The sequence below is a fragment of the Schistocerca nitens genome, chromosome 3, assembly GCF_023898315.1.
Source record: "Schistocerca nitens isolate TAMUIC-IGC-003100 chromosome 3, iqSchNite1.1, whole genome shotgun sequence".
Lineage (NCBI taxonomy): Eukaryota > Metazoa > Arthropoda > Insecta > Orthoptera > Acrididae > Schistocerca > Schistocerca nitens.
In genome coordinates, this window is record NC_064616.1 from 827,926,113 (window position 1) to 827,948,496 (window position 22,384).

Here is a 22,384-nt window from a genome sequence, read left to right on the forward strand (position 1 = left end):
TACATTTAATGTTCGATACTTTACTTTGTAATTCATTGTAGACAATATATTCAATGAAAATTTTAGGATAAAGTTATTTCAGGTTCTCAAATTACTACTCACTGCATTCTGTATGTCTGAATTCGATGCTATTATTACATTTGGTGGATCACCCACAGGGGTTAAGGCAGCCCCTACATTGGAATACATGATAAGTGCCATTAATATTGGCACAGGATTTATCTGCATCACTTCACACAACCTGGAAAGAGGAAGAAGACATGCCAGTAGAGATAGATAGTTAAACTGAATCTTTTATTCCAACTGAGTTAAGTATGGAGACTCCATTGAAGACTCAGTTTCCAAGTATGTTAAAGTTATGTTTCTTTGTAATTCTTTTGAGAATGTTTCGGTATTTTGTTGGAGATAAATTATAAAATAATCTTATCTCACCCATTTAATTTTGAAATTTTCCAAATTTAAGACCATTCTATACCAATTCTCGAAAAAATTAACCCTTGTCTTCCCACTGTACACAAATTACTTTTACAAGAAGCCATTGAGTGTGTCTTGTTAGTTTCACTACGGAGCTTAACACGAATTAAATAAAAACTTTGTTGTTTTATGTCTTATCAGCAACATATACTTTTAATATGATTTTCACTCTTTAATGTTAGAAATGCTACATTGGCAGAATGAACTCTTTGACTAAACAAAATTTTTATAGAGTGATACTGTTTCAAGAAGTCTAATGTTCTATTTGCTTAAGATGACATTCACTAGTTACATTCTGTTCCTTGTTGGCATAAGATCCCATTAAGAAAAGTACTTACTGTACCGAGAAGTTCAAAAATATTTTAAGATAATCTGTGTACCTGATTGTTACTGGAGTCATAAGCATCATTGTTGTGACATTATCCAAAAATGAAGACAGTGTAGCTGTGAAGATAGAAAGTACATTGACAAGTGGCCATACTTTACCATTTGTCACCTGTGAATAAAAGAATTTCAAAGATATTTAAAGTAGAAGTTCCCTCAATTCTATGAACTATAAAATGAGCTCATTTATGTAAAATCTACGCACACTAACCTTAAATGCAAATACTGCAAGATAGTCAAATACACCAGTTTCAGCAAAAATAGCAACCAAAACCATCATTGAAAATAGCAGCAGCAGTGTTTCAACATTAAGCCATGAGACAAGCTCTGCCATGGAAGGTCTCTGAAAAAGAAAGTGTGCTAGAAATGATGAAATCTTAAGTGAATGAAAGTTTAACAGTTTCTGTAAAAAAATTAAGTACACTGTTTCACTACAAATGTTTAGCTGTTAGCAAAAGATTGCTCTGGACATTTGGTACTTCATTTTTGGTGTTACATCCATTGAACAGGATATGCTTTACAACCAGATTTTTGTGCTTTTATTCTCATGCATTGCAATTGGGACCATTCATGTTCAAATATTCAACTGAAGATTTATCAGACTTAAGAGACTTGGCACATATTCTGATTAATGCAATTCCTGTCCCCAGTAATTGATTAATAAATCATTTTTATAGCCAATGCAAAGTTATTACCAACAAAAATTTAGTTTTCTTTAAAAGCAACATTTATATTAGTTACAAAGAAAGTCTACATAATTATTTTCATGAAATGTGGTTCCTGTACATTACCAATACTACTACTGTTGTTGACAACATACCTCATCAAAGTAGGCAAGAATGGCCACAGACATTGTTGAGGCCAGTATGGCAGCTAATGTACGATGAACAACCTGTAAAAAAATTTACTTGCATTGACTAGGGTGCAATACTGCAGACATTACATTGCATATGTATTACTGAGGAAGTATTTCAGAAGACACTGAATAAAATGCTATAGAAATTATATTACAATTAGTTTATTTCATAACACAATTTGAAGGAACATTTAACAATTTCACTAATTGTTTAAACCTCTTACACTATGGCAATGTACAATTTTTATCTTTGGTTACACTAGTTATAATAATTATATTTTGGGACCTTTTGCAAATAATATCCCATTGGTTTGCTTTGATCCATTACATTAGTACAACATTGGATATTAGTCAAAATTAGGACAACTGAACATGTGCACATTGAAGTCTGCATGGTAATTTAGGATCCAAATTTGTACACACTTCTGTCCATCCATCCTACAGCTTCAAAATATTGTGTAAATTAACACTAAGCTGTGAAAAGCCAAATGTAACAAACTTCCTTGCAGATTAAAACTGTGTTCTGGACCAAGACAAACTCGGGACCTTCGCCTCACATGGGCAAGCTGTGAGGACAGGGCGCGAGTCGTGCTTTGTTAGCTCAGTTGGTAGAGCACTTGCCCACTAAAGGCAAAGGTCCCGAGTTCGAGTCTCGGTCCAGCACACAGTTTTAATCTGCAAGGAAGTTTCATATCAGCGCACACACTGCTGCAGAGTTAAAACCTCATTCTCAAATGTAACTGGCTTGCAGTGCCTCATTGACAGGTAGAAGAGTTCTTTCATGTGAAATGAAAATTAGCCCAAAAAGACTCAATTTTTAATGAAGAAACTTACATGGGTAAGAGTTTTAAAGTTATGTGGAACTGCATCTCCCACTACTATAAAGCCACTATGCTTAATGGTAGGAAGTAACTGATAATAACTTTAATATACTTTTATGACTGCTATTCTGAATCAACTTATTTTCTGATATAACACTAAGTTTCTTTGTGCATTTCCTTTTTTTAGTTTGGAGTGCTTGCTGATAATCTTTTATGAATGTGTTTGTAGATGTTTTTCTGAGTTTTTAATGAATACTTTGTTTAATAACACTATGTAAAGTGCAGCAGGGGAAATGAGGGATGGTTCACAGAAAGCCTTTTCTTATTTGTGAACAATTGGAAAACAAAATTCTGCTTATGTCCATTTCTCATTCTTTAGTGATGAATTTATGTACAAGGGGGAAAATCTGCAAGGCATAAATAGTTAAGTTTAAGAACAAATGTTACTGTATATAAATTCTAACAAAATAATGTCTTAAGTAAATTTTTACACGCTTATGAAATGCATTTTATAAAGTTTATTGTATCTGAAGAACACTCCTAAAAAGTAATGGTTTGACATTTCTGGGTACTTTTTTACAGAAACAGTGCTACATACCTCAAACACAATTAATATGTAGAGACCAAGGAGTACCAGAGCTGCCAAAATGATTCCACCATGTGTATCTATTGGAGTTAAATTGTAACCAATAGCAACAGGCACACTAGCATCAAGATTTGTCCTTAACTGTAGACGAAGTACACTGTGACTGTCACTGCTATCAAAGAAAAATGGAACACATAGAATTTGTCAACAATATAACCCTGATTGTTAGCACTGAATGCAATATTTGTACTTACTATTTGCTGACATCTATTTGTAAAACTTTTTCAACTGTAACTTCTGGAACAAGTTCTATTAATTCTCTGCTTGAGACAAGGGGCACTTTCCATTCAGCAGATACATTCTGTAAAGTATATCACTATTTCAAATCACAGTTACTTTTTGCTTTTATTTTGTTAGAAATAATGTTACTTGTTTTTATGTATTAAATATGAATATGTATATTATGCATTTATTCTAGTTTGATAGGCTCCATTTATTACAATCCAGCACAATTTTTCTGTAAAGTTTCATGAGCAGTATTATATATTTTGGATAAACAGATGGCTTTTGTAGTGACATTCATTGCTTTCACACAATGAACAATATATAGTTACATTGCAGTGTATATTTAATGTTCATTTTGTACTAAGGTAATATTCCACAGTTTATTATGTAGGCTTTTACTAACCCTACAATATTTGAATAGTATAGAAGTCATTGGTTGGGAAGGTAATAACTGACTATTTCCCACCACCACCACCACCACCACCACCACCACCACCACCACCACCACATTAGAGTACAGGAAACCTACTGTAATCCAGGAATAACTCGTCACTACACATTTGTCCAACTGATTCCTATACTTATACATTTTACTGAAACTTTTCAGAGCAGGATTTAACAGAATTAAATTCTTTTGACAATTACAATGACTTTAAATTTAAATATCTCTAGTGTTTCAGAATTTTTTTTCCTCAAATCTTGCATATTACCCTTCACCATGCATTATCTTACCAAACACTACCTTCTACATCAAAACCCAGTTACAAATGAAAAGTTTTGTAGCATGCAAATAGTTATCCTGGCAATTACAAAAGTAATTTCAGTAGGCTAATTCAGTGCATTACTTTAATTTTAATGTCTTAAAAACAGATTTATATTATCTTTATTATAAATTTATGTCATTCACCAGCCACAGCTGGACAGGTAACACTACATTTACACTAATATAACTACAATAAAATGATTTATACTACCTGCTTTGACATCACAGTTTAAATTTCAATATTTTATTCAAAGTTAATAACTATATTCCAATATACTTTACAATAATGAGACAATCAGAATAGTAGCAAAATGGAGTTGCAGCTGAGGTAAACATATCAAAGTAATATTCTTGTATACAGTAAAAAGGTTGGTCTTTCAGTATACACAAAACTTTAGTTCTGAAGTGTTCAACTTGTAATGACTATTTCCTTAAGTAAAGGATTAAATAGTTTTAGGTCCATTACTGGGAAGTGGTTCTGTGTCTTGACATCTTCATCTGTCTGTACTGTCTACAGTGATTGCTGCTGCTTAACTTCATTTCTTGTTCTGTATGTCCCATGACCTGTGTATGAACAAAGCAGCTGAAAATATATTGGCTGAAAACAGAACTCTTAATCTGGAGAAAATTGGTTTGCAATGGTCAGTTTTTTGCACAAGGTTACAATCCTCATTGCTTTCTTTTGCAATAAAAAGACCTTGTAGCCCACAGATTAACCCCATTGTAACAACTCATATGATGAGGCTGTGAAATATTTCACATTATACTGTTGTGAAATAACCCTTTTTAGTTTCCACAAGAGGTAGAGAAAACAGAGTTTTGAACACACGTTTGATGTGCTGTTGCCAGGTTAACTTCATATCTATTAAGATAGCCCAGAAGATTAATAGCTGCCATGCCACCAAATGCTCCAGTATCACTCAGGCAGCATGTCATCCTCTGTTGTCTCCATTAATTTTAGTCTTGTTCATGATGAATCAGGCCTTTGCCAAACTCAATAGGACTTCTGCTCCTCAAACAGCTTTAAATACATTCTCCCTTTGAGAACAAAGTTGTGTCATCTGCAAACTGCAGCATGTGCCATTGGAGGCTACGTCATTAACAAAAATTAACAGAGTATTACAGATTCCTGTGGCACACAGCTTTGCCTTCATTTCACCAGAATTGCTCCATGCATTGATACACATCTGTTATTCAGGCAGGATTTGGGAATTTGTGTAACAGCTAATGCTGTATTTTAGCTTACTGAGCAGGGCATTACATTGGATAATATCAAATGCCTTACTAAGGTTACAGAGTACCAGTGTACAGACTGTCTTCAAAACCCTGACATTTGTAACCAAGTCAAATACTGTTTTAGTTTATTTGTTCTTCTGAAAGCTGTTCTGTGTATCATAAACAGGGTTATTTTCTTGAAAGTAACTAAACAGCTGATTTTTCCTTACGGATTCCACCACCTTACCTAGCATTGGTATTCTAGGCCTGCAGCTCAACTCTTCACATGTTAATTACCTGTTTTGTAAACTGGTACTGTATATGCTACTTTCAGGAAATCAGAAGATTCCCAGCATGGAGGCATTTCTTTATTACTACTGAAAGTGGCTGAGTAATTTACAGATTATAGCTTTTAATATAGTAAAAGACATGTTATAAATATCAGGGTTACCAAGTGTTTATAGTGTTACTATTTTTATTGCATCTTTTTTAACATTATCCTCTACATTACCATGCTGCATTTCAGAGCAACTGCAAGATCTGTTCCAGAGTCAGAAATTTCTCCTACTGTGCTTCCCACTAAGTTTATAAAATACTCATTAAATTCATCTGGCCTGCAAGAATTAGAACAAGAAGTCAGATTTTTGCCTATGTGTATTAACTAGATCCTACACTGCTTTGTAGGGATTGTGAACTGCTTCCATATATCTGGCATTACTTTTCCTTTTTGCTTTCTCTGCGTTCCTGTACACCCTTTTGGCCTGTAAATAACTTTAGTGTAGTCTGTCCTTAATGTCAGTATCTTCAGTGGCTTTGACTGTCATACAGTGGTTATGCAATGCATTTTATTTTAGCTAATCTTGAGGTATACCAGCTCTGACAGTTTTCTGTGTGTAGTTTTGTCTGTCAACTGGAAAATTTTCCACTAAAACCCAAGAGATATCCATCAAATTTGGCTTTAGGAATCTAGAACGAACTGAATGTATCATTTAGTGCCAGTTTTTCATACATTTGATGTCAATCTATAGAAAACACTGCAGATTTTAAATTAAATTTTCCTTTGTAATAATGCTATTTCTGGAGATAATTTGAATGCAAGAATTTGTTGAATACTTACTGAGTTTTTTCGTAACAGTATGATTACTGCACTGTGATCTACAAGCATAGGGTCAAACCACACTTTGTACTCCCAACTATTTAGTTTGAGAACTGTATCAAGGCAGACATTTCTTGTTGCTAGACAAAGTGCCACAAATGGTCCAAAGCTGCTTACTAAGTTCACTAAAGCTCTTTCTCTCACTACATTCCCAATATGGATGTCTACTCCTAGGCACACTAGATGGCACAGGCAGATTTTGAATTTGCAAGTGAAGTTACCAGAATTGCTATTTGCAGAACAGCACACAGAAACAACGAAGTTAGCACCTGGTAGCCCCAGGGCAGCAAAGTCTAGATCCAAGTTCCCACAGACATTTACATCAATTTCTTGGCACTGAGCTTACTATCTGCATTTACAGACACCACCATATATCTAAGTATCTAATTTGATGATAGAACACCAAAACTCTTCCTGGACACAACATTGTTAAAATGAACCTCCATGGAAATGTTAATGCCTCAAATATTTCCTTTAATGGACTTTAGACTAAATAACAGTACACTTTTCACATGTAATTTCCAATACCAGTAAAACAACAACCAAACTTAGTGTTTCATCAGTTTTTTCCTACATTTAATGTTTTAGTGAACTTTTGACTTTTACTGAACTTATCACTAAAACAAAAAATTGTATCACAGAAAAATTTGTTATGTAAGTAAAAAATTTAACTACCCACCTGAACAGAAGAAACATGTGTTTTCTTGAACGATGTTACATTTCTTAATAACTTTTCTTTGTGTCTGTAGGAAACTAGCTGCACCCTTGCTGTCAGAGCTTTTGTAGACAAATTTCTGTAATACTTTGGTAAAAATGCTCCTGTCAAACTCACACCCAAATGATTTTGCTTTGGTTCTTCCAAAATCAAGTAACCTGTCACCATTAAGTAAATAACATTCAAAAGGGAGAAAAGGGTGCACGTGCTTTTTTTTTTTTTTTTTTTTTTCTTCAAGACACTGTCAATACGGCGAAATTCAACATTGTGTCAAACATGTGTAATCCCCAAGCCTCTACTCCAGTCTATCTGCAGAAGTGGCCAAAATGTTTTACACAAATTTTCCATTATTAAATCAATTTTTAAAAAATAAATTTATTAAATAAAGCTGATAACCATCGGACAAAGCTGTTACTGAATTATTATCTAAATCATTCCCTCCTAATTTCTAAATAATTTTGCTCTTTCTCAATACCTGAACTTTATTCCTAGATGGTGATATAATATATTGACCACCCAATAGCTGAAGGGTCATCTTGACAGAATGCTATGCAAAGGGGCCCATGTTCAATTCCCAGCTGGGTAGGAGATTTTCTCCTCTCAGGGACACACTGTTCCACCACCAAAGAAGAGCGATGCACCCCATACTGGCAGTCAGCCAAGGGCGCATTAAAGTCACCGAGTAGCAAAAATGGGGGAGGTAGCTGCCCAATAAGCTGAAGAAAGTCTGCCCTGGTGACATCAAATGATGGAGGGACTAAAATGGTGGAGAGGGAAAAAAAACAAGTGGGGAAAGAAAAGGTGAACTGCAACACTCGTTCCACTTATGGAAAGAGCAGTGGTGATACAGTGACACCACCTGCTGACAGATGGACACAGAATGGAAGAACTAGCGGGCCGACATAGGATGATTCCCACCGGACTAACGTGATCAGGCACCTACATGACCATCACAGTGGCTCCGTGAAGATTAAGTAGAAGCTTTCTTGGGCCCATTGCCCTACGGAATGGACTGTATACAGCACAGAGACTCAGTAGATAACTGAAAACCCTATGTTGTCACATGTACAGCTTGGCCCGAGAGTGTGAAGCACTCTGTTGTGAACACTGAGCAGTATTCTGGAAGCTGGTACCGAAAGTAGTCAGTGCAAATGACAAAGACACACCCGACACCAGTCAGAGCCATCAGTGTACACAAAGGCACTATCACTAAGTTCTATGTGAAAGTAGAGAAACTTACTGTGGTAGATCGAACATATAGTAGTGTCCCTAGGAACAAATTAAGTCCAAGGTGAACACTAGCTGCCACATAAAGGTATGGTGGTGAACAGTTCACACCCATCAGGAAAGTGTTTTGTTGTGCAAGAAACAACTGGGGTAATACACACCCAAGTCAAAACTATACAACACAAACACAGATGAGGGAAACAACTGTCAGTCCCAATGGACAGAATAGGAGACAGCTAAAAATGCACAAGGAAAAAGGGCTAAGGGCTAAGAAACATCATAAAAAAATTGAGCTCAAACTAGAAATTAAATGGCCTTCGCCATATTGCTTTGGCAGATAAAAATAAGATGCAGTCTACAGCCCCCATGTCATCTGCTAAAACAGTTCATAAATCAGATGGCAAACTAGCAGTAACAAATTTGTAAGAAACGGCATTCCAGCAGGAAGTGGCAGACAATTAAAATTTGGGCGCAATGTGTACAAAGTGGCAGGGAGCACCACTGACCAAATGACGATGACAAAAGGCAGTGCCCAGTATGCAGCCAAGTTCAAATTATCTCCTCCCAGCACGAGGGCCAAGAGGAGGTTGACCAAGCTGCTGGGAGAGGCTTAATGAGCCTAAGCTTATGCCCATGAAGGGAGGACCATTGGTGATACCAAAGGGACACCACCTCCTAACAGATGGCAACACAGAGATCATCAGAGGGAATATGGGCACTCGTGGGCTGAGTTACGAGGACTGCAGCCTTGGCAGCAGCATCAGCAGCCACGTTTCCTGGCAGACCAACATGACCAAGGACCCACAGAAACATGACATTGGCACCATGAAGAGTGAGCAAGTGACAGTTTTCTTAGACCTGCTGCACTGAGAGATGAGCAGTGTACAGTGCACAGATACTTTGGATGGCGCTGATAGTCTGAGCAGAGGACACAGTAGGGAAGGCTGTGATGCTGGAGGTACTCTGTGGACTGATACAAGGCAAAAAGCTCGGTTGTAAATACTGAGGAGTGTGCCAGAAGCCGATATCGAAAGACTTGTGTGACAATGATGAAGGCACACCGGACCCCATGGTCAGTCCAAGCGCCATCAGTGTATACGAAGGTACTATTGCAAAGTTCCATGCAAAGGTTGTGAAACTGAAGGCAATAGACAGACTGAAGCAGTGTCCTTTGGAAGTGAATGAAGACCAAGGCTAACATGTCCCACTTCACAAAGCCAAGGTGGTGAAGGGTTCACACCCACTGTGAAAGTTGCAGGTAGTGTTAAGCCACCATAGCAAGTGGTGAAAGCAGACTCCAGGAGGTAACAGAAGAGGGACGAGCCCCATAATGATGCTCTAAGGAATCATAGGAGGGGTGGCCATGCATGGCAGACATATGGCATGCATATCTGCTGAGGAGAAAGCCACAGCAGTAGGACAATTGTAGTTCAGCAGCTTCAGTATAGACTCAACCAGGCTGGTGTAAAATGCTCCCATGGCCAAACAAATGCAATGATGGCTAGTGTTGAGATGGTGTAAAATGGATGGGTGTGCACATGCATAGACAAAGCACCCATAGTCGAGTTTTGAACAGATGGGGGACCGGTACAAACCGAGGAGGGTGGTTCGATTGGCACCCCAAAAAGTACCATTGAGGACATGTAGGACACTGAGGGACTGCTTACACTGGGCTGCCAGGTAAGAGACATGGGAGGACCAAGAGTTTTCTATCGAGCATGAGCCCCATGAATTTCATAGCGTCAACAAATGGAATGGCAACAGGCCCAAGATGTAGAGATGGTGGGAGAAACCATTTGTGCCACTAGAAATTCATACAGACAGTTTTGTCAGTGGAAAAGTGAAAGCCATTGGCGATGCTCCAAGAGAAGATGACAGTGCTGAAGATGCTACTCAAAGATAGAAGTCCATGGAGAACTGTAATAGATGGCAAGATCGACAAAAATGGAGCCTGAGATGCCTAGCAGGAGACAGGCCATTATAGAGTTAACAGTGATAAAGAGGATGATGCTCAGGACAGAACCAGAGGCATACCATTTTTCCTGAATAAAGGTGTCTGACATGGCAGAGCCCACATGCACCTTGGAAACTCTGTCTTGAAAAATGCCTGAAGAAAATAGGGCAGGCACCCACAGAAGCCCCACGTGTAAATAGTATGGAGAATATCAGTTCTCCAGCAGGTGTCTTAGGCCTTCTTCAAATCGAAAAAACACAGCCAGTCTGGGATTTCTGCAGAAAACCATTCATGACATGGGTGGACAAAGTAATGAGATGGTCAACTGCAGAACACCACACACTAAATCCACGTTGTGCATTTCTGAGTAAATGGCGATACTCAAGCCACCACACCAGAATGGCATGAATTGTACATCACATCTTGCAAATGCAGCTGGTAACAGATGGAGCAGTAGCTAGAAGGATGGTTTTTGTCCTTACCAGGCTTAGGTATGGATATGACTGGTTTCATGTCAGTGTTCAGGAATTGTGCCCTCATCCCAGATGCTGTTGTATGTGTTAAGCAGAAAGTGCTTGCCTGAAAGAGGGGTGCTGCAACATCTGAATGTTGATAGTGTCTGGCCCTGGGGCAGAGGACTGGGATGAACTGCGAGCATGAGCTAGCTCCCTCATAGTGAAGGCAGCATTGTAGCACTCATGATTCAGAGAAAAGGGTATCACCTGAGCTGCCTCCACTCGTTTCTGATGGATAAAGGCAGAGTGATAGTGGGAAGAGCTCTAAACTTCAGCAAAATGGCAGCCCAAGGTGTTTGTGATAGCAATAGGATTCACAATGACAGCAGTACCTACTGTCACGCCGGAAATTGGGGAATGGATCTTGGTTCCAGAGAGCCATCTGAGGTTGGCCCACATAACAGAGGAAGGTGTGGAACTGTTAAAAGAACTAGTGAACGAAATCCAACTAGCTGTTTTGCTATCCCAAAAAACTCTACGACACTTTACATGCATCTGTTCATAATGAATGCAGATTTCCAGTTTAGGGTGGTGGTTAAAAATGCAGAGAGCACATCTCCATGCGTGAATTGCTTTGTGGCATGCCTCAGTCCACCAAGGGACTGAGACAGGACGTGGTAAAGAGGAAGTGTGAGCAATGAAACGTTCTGCAGCAGTAAGGATAACATTTGTGAGATATTCCACCTCGTCATCAAAACTGAGGAAATCTTTTGATTCTCGAGTTTCTCCCGGCGTATTTGATAATCAAAATATCCACAGGTGTACTGCTGGTCTATAGTGTCCAACGGGCACAATATTTTGGCGATCATACATGTCGCCAAGCCGATGAAGTCAAATATCAGCAGTAAAGAGAGTGCGGCCATTCGTGATCTGAGGGAGCGCTCAGATTGTTGTCTTACCGGCTGACAAAGGCAATGCTACAGTTGTCTCCCATAAGGACTACACTGATAAGATGCAGAGCCTACTAAATGACGATTCCTACCGGAAGATCAGCGTTGACCCTACAAAGAACGTGGAGAACAAGACGAGGTCACTTCTCGAGAACACAGATTTACTGGAGGGTGACACTAAGAAATTGTTACCCCAAGGTCCGGTACCACCTAGACTATATGGACTCCAGAAGGTTCACAAAGAGGGGGTACCATTATGCCCCATTGTCAACAACATCAGGGCACCTACATATTTGTTGGCCAAATACCTGACAGGAATGTTAAGTCCTTATGTGGGTAAAGGCCCTCATCACATCCGTAATTCCGTGGATTTTGTTAAACGCCTTGATAGCTTCAAGTAGGATGAGTCAGATATCATCATGAGTTTTGACATCGTTTCCTTGTTTATGATGGTACCCCTGCGAGAGTCACTAGAATTGATTAGTCAGAAGTTTGACGAGAAGACCACTGAACTTTTTAGGCATGTCTTGACTTCCACATATTTTCTTTTTAATGGAGAATACTGCGAACAAATGGAGGGAGTCACCATGGGTAGCCCACTCTCACCGGTGGCAGCGAAATTGTACATGGAGAACTTCGAGGAGGAAGCCCTGTTGTCATCCGAATGGAAACCTACTTGCTTTTTCCGTTACGTGCACGACACGTTCGTCATCTGGACACATGGTATGGATAAACTCCTTGACTTCCTTACACATCTAAACTCCATACACTCCAACATCAAATTCACTATGGAGACTGAATCGGAGGGTAAATTACCTTTCCTTGACGTCTTGGTCAAGAGAAGGGCTGACGGCACCCTAGGTCATGGGGTGTACCGGAAGACAATACACACTGTGAAGGGTGGTGGCAGCTGTCTGCGTGCAAATACAGATCAGAGGAATGGGGTACTTAAAACTCTGGTACATAGGGCACGCACTGTCTCTGACGCAGAGGTCTACCCCAGGAATTGGAACATCTGAGAACTGTATTTCGAAAAAATGGGTACTCAGAGTGACAGATTCAACATGCTCTCTGCCCAACCACTACAGCAAAACCTGTGGAGATGGATGAAATCACGAGGGAGGAGGTAGGCACTGCGTTTATTCCATATACAGGCGCACTCTCGGGGAAAAATCACCCGCATTTTGAAGAAACACCAGGTCGGAACTATGTTTTGTCCTCCGAATAAAACTCTTGCACTGGTGGGGAGCGCCAAAGATTATCTCTGAGGAAGGCCGGCATGTACCAGATTCCGTGTCAATGTAGCAAGTCGTATATTGGTCAGACGATGCGTACTGTCTAGGATCGATGCCGTGAACACCAGAGGCACACTTAACTGATGTATCTGAGCAAGTCGGCAGTCGCTGAACATTGTCAGAAAATCATGCTATGGAGTATGAACGCACGAGGATTCTGGTACAGACGTCGAGATACTGGGACAGCATTGTTAGAGAGGCCATCGAAATTCGCACCAATGACGACCTCATAAACCGTGACTGTGGCTATAGTCTTAGCAAGGCTTGGGAACCAGCGATTAGGTTAATCAAGAGTAAATCGAGCAAACATAGTTGTGACTACCACGGCGGACAGACCCATCACTCCGGCGTCATCTCAGACTCCGTCGCAATCTGTTCCACCGCGCGACCGTGTCGCGGGGCGTGGACGGCGGAGGGAGCGCGCCGCGGGCGGAGGGTATTTAAATCTGCCGCTGCCGCCACGACCGAACCCAGTTCCTCTGAGCAGCCATAGCGTACGGATCTCCGTGCTTGCACATTCACAGGAGCTCAGTCCGTCAGTTCACCTGATGATGGCGACAGGTATGATCGCCGAAATATTGTGCCCATTGGACACTAGAACGGCAGTACACCTGTGGATATTTTGATGATGAAATCTTGTTCTGCAAAGGTCACCAGGGAGGAGTAAGGCTGCCAGTCACCCTTAGTAAGCTGCTATTTGGGCGTGCATGTGGTGGACCACTCAAGATGGCTGGCAAGCTGGACAGTGCAAAAGAATAGGTCCAAATGGGAATAGGTGTGTGAGTAGTCAAAGGAAAGTGAGTGCTCCAGTGTTAAGGCAGAAGAGGTTAAGTTGGTTAAGAAAGTCAGCCAAGAGGAAACCTCTGACAGGTCCTGGGAGAAACCCAAAGGGGATGGTGCACTTTAAAGCCATGTAGTAGCAAAAATGGGGGAGGTAGCTGCCCAGTAAACTGAAGAAAGTCAGCCCTGATGACATCAAATGAAGGAGGTACATGAATGGTACAGAGGGAGAAAGTCAAGTGGGGAAGGAAAAAGCAAATGGTAACACCTTGAAGACAGGTAGTCAGGGAGATGGGTTGACTATGAAGGCCATCCTGTATGAGCAGTAATGTGAAAGCTCAAAGAGGTCTTGAGGGTGCAATTTCGTTTGCTGAAGGCAGAGTACAAGGGGATGCTGCGATGCTAGAAGCAGCTGCAAATCCTCTGTGGGCCCGAAGGCTGTGAACATTCCATTGGAGGAAAGTCATGAGGAGGAAGATATGTAGGCATGTCAACTCTACGGCCAACAGACAGCCGGTGTAGTTGCTACTACAGAGTGCAGAAGCTGGTGGATCCTGTTCCATGGGGTCCACAGAAGCATCAATGTGCTTGTGTGGCCAGTCTGTAGAGTCCAACACTGAAAAACGGTTGGTGGTGCACACATGCGAGACTGAGGCCAGCCAGGCTAAGTGACCACGTGGAGACACCGTTGAGCAGAATCTTCGAGTTGGTGAAGGAGAAGACCATTTGTCTTTAGTGGACTACTTCAAGCGCACCTGGTTAGAGGAAGATTTGGGAGTTGTTTGGCTGGACAGGCATAGGAAGTCTTCACAGGGGTACTCCTTCCATCCTTTCCTGCCTGCCAGTTGTGTAGTGGGTAGCATTGCCCCTTTAGGTGAGGGTTTGACAGTTTGTGGCACAGTTGAATGGGGGTACAGCGATGCTACCCTGACACTGGGCAACTTCACGACCACAGAGCCAAATTTGAGGTCACATGTCCACGTGGCCATGTCCTTCATGAGGCGAGGGGTAACAAGAACTGAACTATAGGTGCCAGACAGGAGAACACAAGGTTTGCAACTAGCCAGTAAGTTGAGAGCTACTAGCTAACGCACTTTTTCCTTTACCCAAATCTCTAACACTCATCTAGATACACAGGACAATCCTGGAGGAGGCGGCATGGCCACCACTGCAGTTGATACAGTGAGGAAAAGGTGTTAGACATTTGCCCTTGTATGCATCCATGCCATGGGCACCAATTTGGCTGGGTGTGGACAAGACGTTCAAGTGTGTTTGAAATGATGACACTGGTAGCAGCTCATCAGATTTGGAATGTATGGCCGGACTGTGAAGATTCCATAGCCTGCTTTAATCTTTGATGGCAGCACCACCCTATCAAAGGTGAGGCAAAGAGTGCAGGTGGGCACCAAAGAATCTACCTTTTTCATTACACAATGGACGGCAATGACACCCTGATCAGAGAGGTAAGATTGTATTTCAGCCTCAGTTAGACCATCAAGCAGCCTGGTATAAATTACACCACAGGTAGAATTCAAAGTTTTATGTGCCTCGACACAAACGGGGTAGATGTGGAGAAGCGAGGCAGCAAGTAGTAATTGTGCCTGAGAATCAGAAGCCGTCTCCAAAAGCAAAGTGCCATTTGATAAACGAGAGCAGAGCAATGGCATCAACACCTTTCTGAATAATGAACAGATTGACAGTGGTGAAGGACTGACCGTCCTCAGTATCCGATACTACAAGGAACCGTGGTTCAGTGGGAAAGGTCTTCAAACCCGTAGCCTCATTACGTTTACGTTTCGTCAATATCTATCGATAGGATGATTGACTCACTGTGAGGAAAGCCCCACGATTTCCAGCAACTCCAATGGCACACTCCTTCCATCCTTCCAACTTAGGCCCCTTTCACAAGAGGTGATTCTTCACACCTCAGGTCACACCACCTGAACACCTGACAGAGGAACCAATTGGCAATTTTGGAAGGTCACAGCTCAGGCAATCACCCCTCCCTGGGCCTGGCCTGTACCAGGTGTTACGTGCAAACCCTACCTGGGGCTGGGAATTTCTCATTACCCAGTCATCTTTTGTGTGTCAGACATGTGGGCTGGCCTTCAGAACTGAACAGGGAGGAAGGAGAAAGGATCCTCAAATGTTGAAGCAGAGGAAAGAGGAAAAGGGAGGAAAACAAAGGAAAAGGGAGGCAAAAAGAAAGTTTATACTGTTTGCAGGTCAGCGACAGAATGCGAAACATTCCCAATAAGAACCCAGACATGTTCCCCAAGGGAGGGGAAAAATAATAAGGGCACAGACCTACAGCACTGAAGGAAACAAGTGCAGCAAAGGCTTGTTCCCTGTGGTAGCCAAGCATGAACCCGCTAAAGAGTAGCAAGCCCCATGAGGGCATCAGGAAAGTGGCAGGTAGCAGTAAGTTTAGCTGCTGGAGCAATTGTCTAAAGCTAACTCCAGGAGATAAGAGACTGAGGATGCACCCTATACTGGCAGTCAAAGGAGTCATCAAAGGAGGCTACACAATGGGAAGGCACATATGGGAGACAAATGACATGCATACCTGGTGAGGAGAAAAATCACAGTGGAATGACTGTGGTAGTTTGGCAGCTTCTGCATAAAAACTCAACCAGACTAGTGTAAAAGGTACAAGTGGCCAAACCAAAGACATGGTGGATTGTATTTAGATGGCGTAAGCTGGACAAATGTGCAGATGCAAGAACGGAACACCTGTAGTCTAGTTCGAAATGGACAAGGGATCAGTACAAATGGGGGAAGGCAGTCTGGTCCACTCTCCAGAAAGTACTGCTGAGGACACTTGACAGCAAGGGATTGGGTACAGTGAGTGGCCAGGTAACATGTGGAAGGACCAAGAAAGTTTTGTCATGCATAAGCCCAGGAATTTTGTAGTTTAAACCAACAGATGGGCAGCAGGCCTAAGATGTGAAGATGGTGGAAGAAACCAACTGTGCTGCCAGAAATTTGTACAAACAGTTCTGTCAGTGGAAAAGTGGAAGACATAGTTGATGCTCCATGAGCAAAGATGATCTAGACATCACTGAAGATGCTGCTCAAAGAGAGAAGTCCATGGATAACTGCAATAAAGTGAAAAATCATCAATCAAAGGGATCTGGAGATGCCCAATGGGAGACAGGCCACAACAGGGTTAATGGCTTTATCAAAGAGGACAATGCCCAGGATTGAACCCCAAGGCACACTTTTTCTGTATAAAGGTGTCCAACAATTCAGAACCCATACATATATTGTAAACTGTCTCTTAAAAATTCCTGAAGGAAATAAGACATGTGGCCACAAAAGCCCCCGTGCAGAAATTATGGAGAATACAAGTCCTCTAGCAGGTGTCTTAGGCTTAATCCAAATCAAAAACACAACCAGTCTGGTATTTCTGCAGAAAACTATTCACAAAATGGGTCAACAAAGTGACAAGATGGTCAGCTACAAAATGGCATGCTTGAAGTCCACATTGTGTAGTGGTTAGTAAAATTTGAGACAAGCCACAATACCAGCTGGGCATGAATCTTACATTCCATCACCTTGCAAACACAGCTGATGAGAGAAATTGGGCAGTAGCTAGAAGGAAGGTGTCTCCTTACCAGGCTAAGGTGTGGATATGAGAGGCTTCACACCAGTGTCTGGGAAGCAAACAATCCACCCACCCACACAGGTTTGTACATATGAAGGAAAAACTGCATGCCTCCAAGATAGAGGTGATGCAACATACAAATGTTACTGCCCAGCCCTTGGGTGGAAGACTGGAATTAACTGAGATCAAAATCTAGCTCCTGCATAGTAAAGGCAGCTGCATAGCATTCATTACTCAGAGGAGAACTATCACCCATGATGGCTTCGCTTGTTTCCAATCAAAGAAGACTAGGCTATTGTGGGTGGAGCTGAAAATTTCTGCAAAATAGTAAGCCAAGGTGTTGGAGATGGCAATGAGGTCCACAATGACATCTGCTATGGTCAGGTGAAACCAGCTAATGGACCTTGGTCCCAGAGAGCCATAGGTGGTTGGATAACAATGAAAGAGGGAGTGGAATTGTTAAGAGAACTGGTAAATGAAACCCAGCTAGCTTTTTGCTATCTCTAAGAATGTGACAATGCACAACTTAACAACAAATGTAGTTCGGCATCATAGAATTTTGATTAAAGCACCAGTTGCATCATAGATTGCCTCAATCCAAATGGACTGGGACACGGCACTGCCAAGATGTATTGTGAGAAATTGAACTTTTTGCAGCTATAAGAAAAACTAAGGTATTCTACCCAGTTATCCCAACTGGGGAAATGTTTGTCGAAGGTTGCGAGGGAAGAGTGAAGCCCCAGTTGGTTTTTGAAACCTGCCATTTGGGTCTCCATTTAGGTGGTGTAGTAGTCAGCGAACAGATAGCATGTGAGAAATGGTCACTGAAGTACATGTCAGAAGGGATCACTACATATGATGAGCAAGCTGGGCAGTGCAGAAGGGGAGATCCAAATGGGAATAAGTGTGCATGGAGTCAAAGGAACATGGGTGCCTCAGTGTTAAGCCTGATGAAGGTGAATTGATTGAGGTGGTCAGCCAAGAGGGCACATCTGACATTTTGGGTTAACTGTAAAGGGGATTGTGTGCATTGAAGTCACCGAACAGAAAAAGAGGTGAAGGAGCTGCCAAGTAAGCTGGAGGTGGTCTGTCCTAGTGACACTGAATGACAGGGGGATGTAGATAGTACAAAGAGAGAAGGTGAAAGGATGAAGGAAAATGTGGACCAACAGCTTGCAGCCAGGTGTTCAGTGAGATGGTTTGACTATGATCAATCATCCTGGATGATCAGCATGACTCCCTCAAGACGAAATGCAATCCTCGGGGGGGGGGGGGGGGGGAGGGGGGGGGGGGGAAAGATCCAGGTGGAATGGAATGAAACGAAATTAAATGACAGATCAAAGCAGTTGTGAGGACATGATTTTGTTTTCTGGAGGCAGGAAACAAGTGGATGCTATGGGCCTTGATACTAACAGGATAGCCGTGGAGGAGAAGCTGCAAGCAGTTGCACTTGAAAATCACAACTAGTCTCCAAAATCAATGTTCCAAAGTGGAAACAAGCACGACTTCACAGGGCCTATAATTGCATCAACACTTTTCCGAATAATAAATGGGTTAACCATAGCGAAGGACTGACCATCTTCAGTGTATCAAACAGAAAGGAACTCTGGTGAAGCTGTAAGAGTCTGAATCCTTACCCTCATTCTGTTTATATTTAGTAGACAGATAATGCAGCATCTAATGATGTTTTCCTTCCAACAAGGGGGACCTCTACCTCAGGGCTGCTCACCACCTTAGGTGACTTCACACCCCAGGTCACATCTCCTTAATTCCTGATGGAGGGACCAGTTATCAATTTGGGCAGCTCAGGCAATACACACCACCTTGAGCCTGGCCTGTACATGCAAACCCTATTGTCAACCTGGGTCTGGGAATTACACTTTATCCAGTCAGGAGGAGGACACAGGGAAGTAAAAGGACGCAAGGAAGTAAAAGGAAGATAAACAGTTGAGAGACTGATAAGGCTACTGAAAATTCAGAACATTCTTAAAAATATGCCAGACAAGTTTCCAAAGGGAGGGAGAAAGAACAGCAGGAAGATAGACATGCAGTATTGAAGGGAGAAGATGCTGCAATGGCTGCTAAGAGCAGGGGTGAGTGGGTGGGGATGGTACCTTTTGGGGTACTGGAAGGGGCTTGTCCTGGGACTTATGTTTCTTCTCCTCTTTCACAGGTCAAGAGGAGGAGGAGGAGGAGGAGGAGGAGGAAGTGACCTTCCTTAGGAGAGTATCTTCCTCAAATGTCAGAATCAAGGCCTTAATGTCTGTGCAATTGTCTTTTCAACCTTTCTGAACACACCGAACAAAATGAACATCCTGTCATTTCAGATTTGCCTAGCGTTCCTGATCATTTTGAAGGATAATGTTGCTATTAGAAATGACACACTGAACAATGTTTAAAGACTGGTAAAGAGTAATGACCATTGGGGTATCATCAAGATTGTCACACATTTAGGGCTGCAGAATAATTTTTGATCAGCAACAAACCTGACCACATCTTACCAAGAGATTCCACTGATGCAATGAAGGCTTTCATGATCAGATGACACCATTGCTGGTGAAATGTTTGTGGTGTAAGATCATGATCCACAAAACTCTTTGGTTCCCAACATTTCATCCAGAATTGCACTGGACATCTGAGGCACTGCTATGTTGAATCTTGCCAACTGACAGGTCAGATGTTAGTAACATATACACTGTAGAAAAAGGGCAGGGCCAGAGCTGTACATGATAAACAGAGAGAATCCTTGTGAAAAGAAAATTTTATCTATTGTCACACTAACTGTTTAGAAATTCTGCAGAGCTACTGTCCATAAGTCTAAGTTTTATAGTCTATTCTTTCCTATTAGAATTATCTGAGAGTGCACACTGCAACAGCTGATTTTTCTATTTTTCTGGTCTGCAAAGACTTGTTCCTTTAGCCATGTATTCATGCTTGTCTTGGTTGTTCTAATATTAACTTTAATGTATGTACACAGAATTTTCTATACTACAGATGCTGACAAAGGCATTTATCCTTTACATACCCGAATGTGAAATTTTCTTTGTTGGGCTAAAAATAATGTCATGTTTCTGTAAAATCTTCCCAATCTAATATTAATTTTTTTTATTAAAAGAGAAACTGCTCTTCCATTATTGTTTTTCATGCTTGTCCTAAGGCCTTCCATTATTTGGTCATAGAATTCTGTTCCTTTCCTTCTCCAAGTAGCCATTTTCCTTGGAAGCCTGCATTAGACATTACAATTCAGCATCCAGCTATCCCAGCATTCAGATCCTTTTGGTTCTATCAGCAAAACTCAATGACACCTCTTTTGTTGTGGATGGTGCTTAGAGTTCTTATGTAAATATCTGTATGTTTCTTTTCAGAAAACTTTATGTTTGAAACTTCCAGCAGTCAGTTTGGTAATAAACATCCAATAAATTCAGTTTGTTATTTTCTATTTCCACAGTAAACTGGATGTTTGGATTTATATTATTTAGAAAACCAAAGAATTCATCTAAAGCTATTTTACCATGCAGCCAGACCACAAATGTGTCATCCACAAACTGATACCAGCAAGATTATTTCTTATTTGCTTTTACAGAAGTTTATTGAATTTTTCCATATAGAAATTAGCTATTTCTGTAGCTAAATGAAGTTCATAAAACTCATCCCACTGGAACTGACTGAAGATAAGGCAGTGTCTGGAAAGAACATACATATCTCTTTGAAAAATTTCTTATGAAAATCTTTACTCTGTTGACTGGGGTCTTAGTGAATAAAGACACACCAGAACTTACAAGGATACCTTCAGGAGCACAGAAAAGCCCTTCAATCCTCTTTTATTAAATAAGGAACAAATCAAATCAGATTTTAGAAAAACATGACAGACCAGTTTTTAGACCGACACACCAATAGGTCAGTCACCTGTTCTGTGAAGGGTAAACACCTTCCTCTATCAGGATGTTGCATATATAAAATTCCACATGTGGTGAAGTTTCTATTTGAACAACTAAGATAAGCATGAATAAGGGGAAGGGGATGCTGGCAAAGCTCATAGGTAACAGCATAGTGGGTGGTGGTGGGATAACTCATGGAAAAATTCTTGTAGTAGTTTGTGTTAGAGCTGCATCTTTCTTAGATTGAAGTCAGCTGATAGAGGGACTTCCTTTAAGCAGGTATACCTAACTAAGGAGTTAGTGATACAAATATAATACTAATGCTGTGTGTGTATGTGCAGATGGATGTGTGTGCGTGCGCGCGCATACCTGTCCTTTTTTCCCCCCCCAAGGTAAGTCTTCCCACTCCCAGGATTGGAATGACTCCTTACCCTCTTCCTTAAAACCCACATCCTTTCGTCTTTCCCTCTCCTTCCCTCTTTCCTGATGAAGCAACAGTTTGTTGCGAAAGCTTGAATTTCGTGTGTATGTTTGTGTGTCTATTGACCTGCCAGCACTTTCATTCGTTAAGTCACATCATCTTTGTTTTTAGATATATAACTAAGGAATTACTTTCCGAGAACATTTTTCCAAGTAGAGAAGTAGTTAGCATAGTGCATCAAAATATAAGAGGTATTAGAGAAATTTAGTGAACAGCTTATAGATGTTTACTCAAATTATTTGTATGTTGGAGCACCACTTAAATAATTTGACAATTCAGAGGCTTCCTTTACCATTATACAGATTAGCTAACTTTTTCAAGGAGTTCCTTGTGGGGTGGAGAGTGGCTGTGTACACAAAAAGCAGTCTTCCATTCAAGTCTGGATGTCTCACGGCACTGAACAGATATTTGAATGTTGTGCAGCAGCAGTTGAATTTAGTGAAACAACTTCTTGTTTCTAGGTCCTCTGACTTCAGAGCATTTCTGCTTAAGCTAGACAGGG

The 22,384-nt window shown here is 41.2% G+C and overlaps 1 protein-coding gene across 1 annotated transcript in view; it reads right to left on the reverse strand.

Annotated features, from left to right (window-relative positions):
• The window catches only part of LOC126249441 (P protein), a 68,912-nt gene that overhangs the window by 21,550 nt on the left and 24,978 nt on the right, over positions 1 to 22,384 (reverse strand). Inside the window, exons 5-11 of the mRNA XM_049951095.1 lie at positions 7,220 to 7,413; positions 3,376 to 3,482; positions 3,134 to 3,293; positions 1,679 to 1,750; positions 1,070 to 1,201; positions 855 to 970; positions 103 to 241 (exon numbers count right to left, since the gene is read on the reverse strand). Of these exons, the coding sequence (XP_049807052.1) occupies positions 103 to 241; positions 855 to 970; positions 1,070 to 1,201; positions 1,679 to 1,750; positions 3,134 to 3,293; positions 3,376 to 3,482; positions 7,220 to 7,413 (920 nt within the window). The remainder of the gene's footprint in view (positions 1 to 102; positions 242 to 854; positions 971 to 1,069; positions 1,202 to 1,678; positions 1,751 to 3,133; positions 3,294 to 3,375; positions 3,483 to 7,219; positions 7,414 to 22,384) is intronic.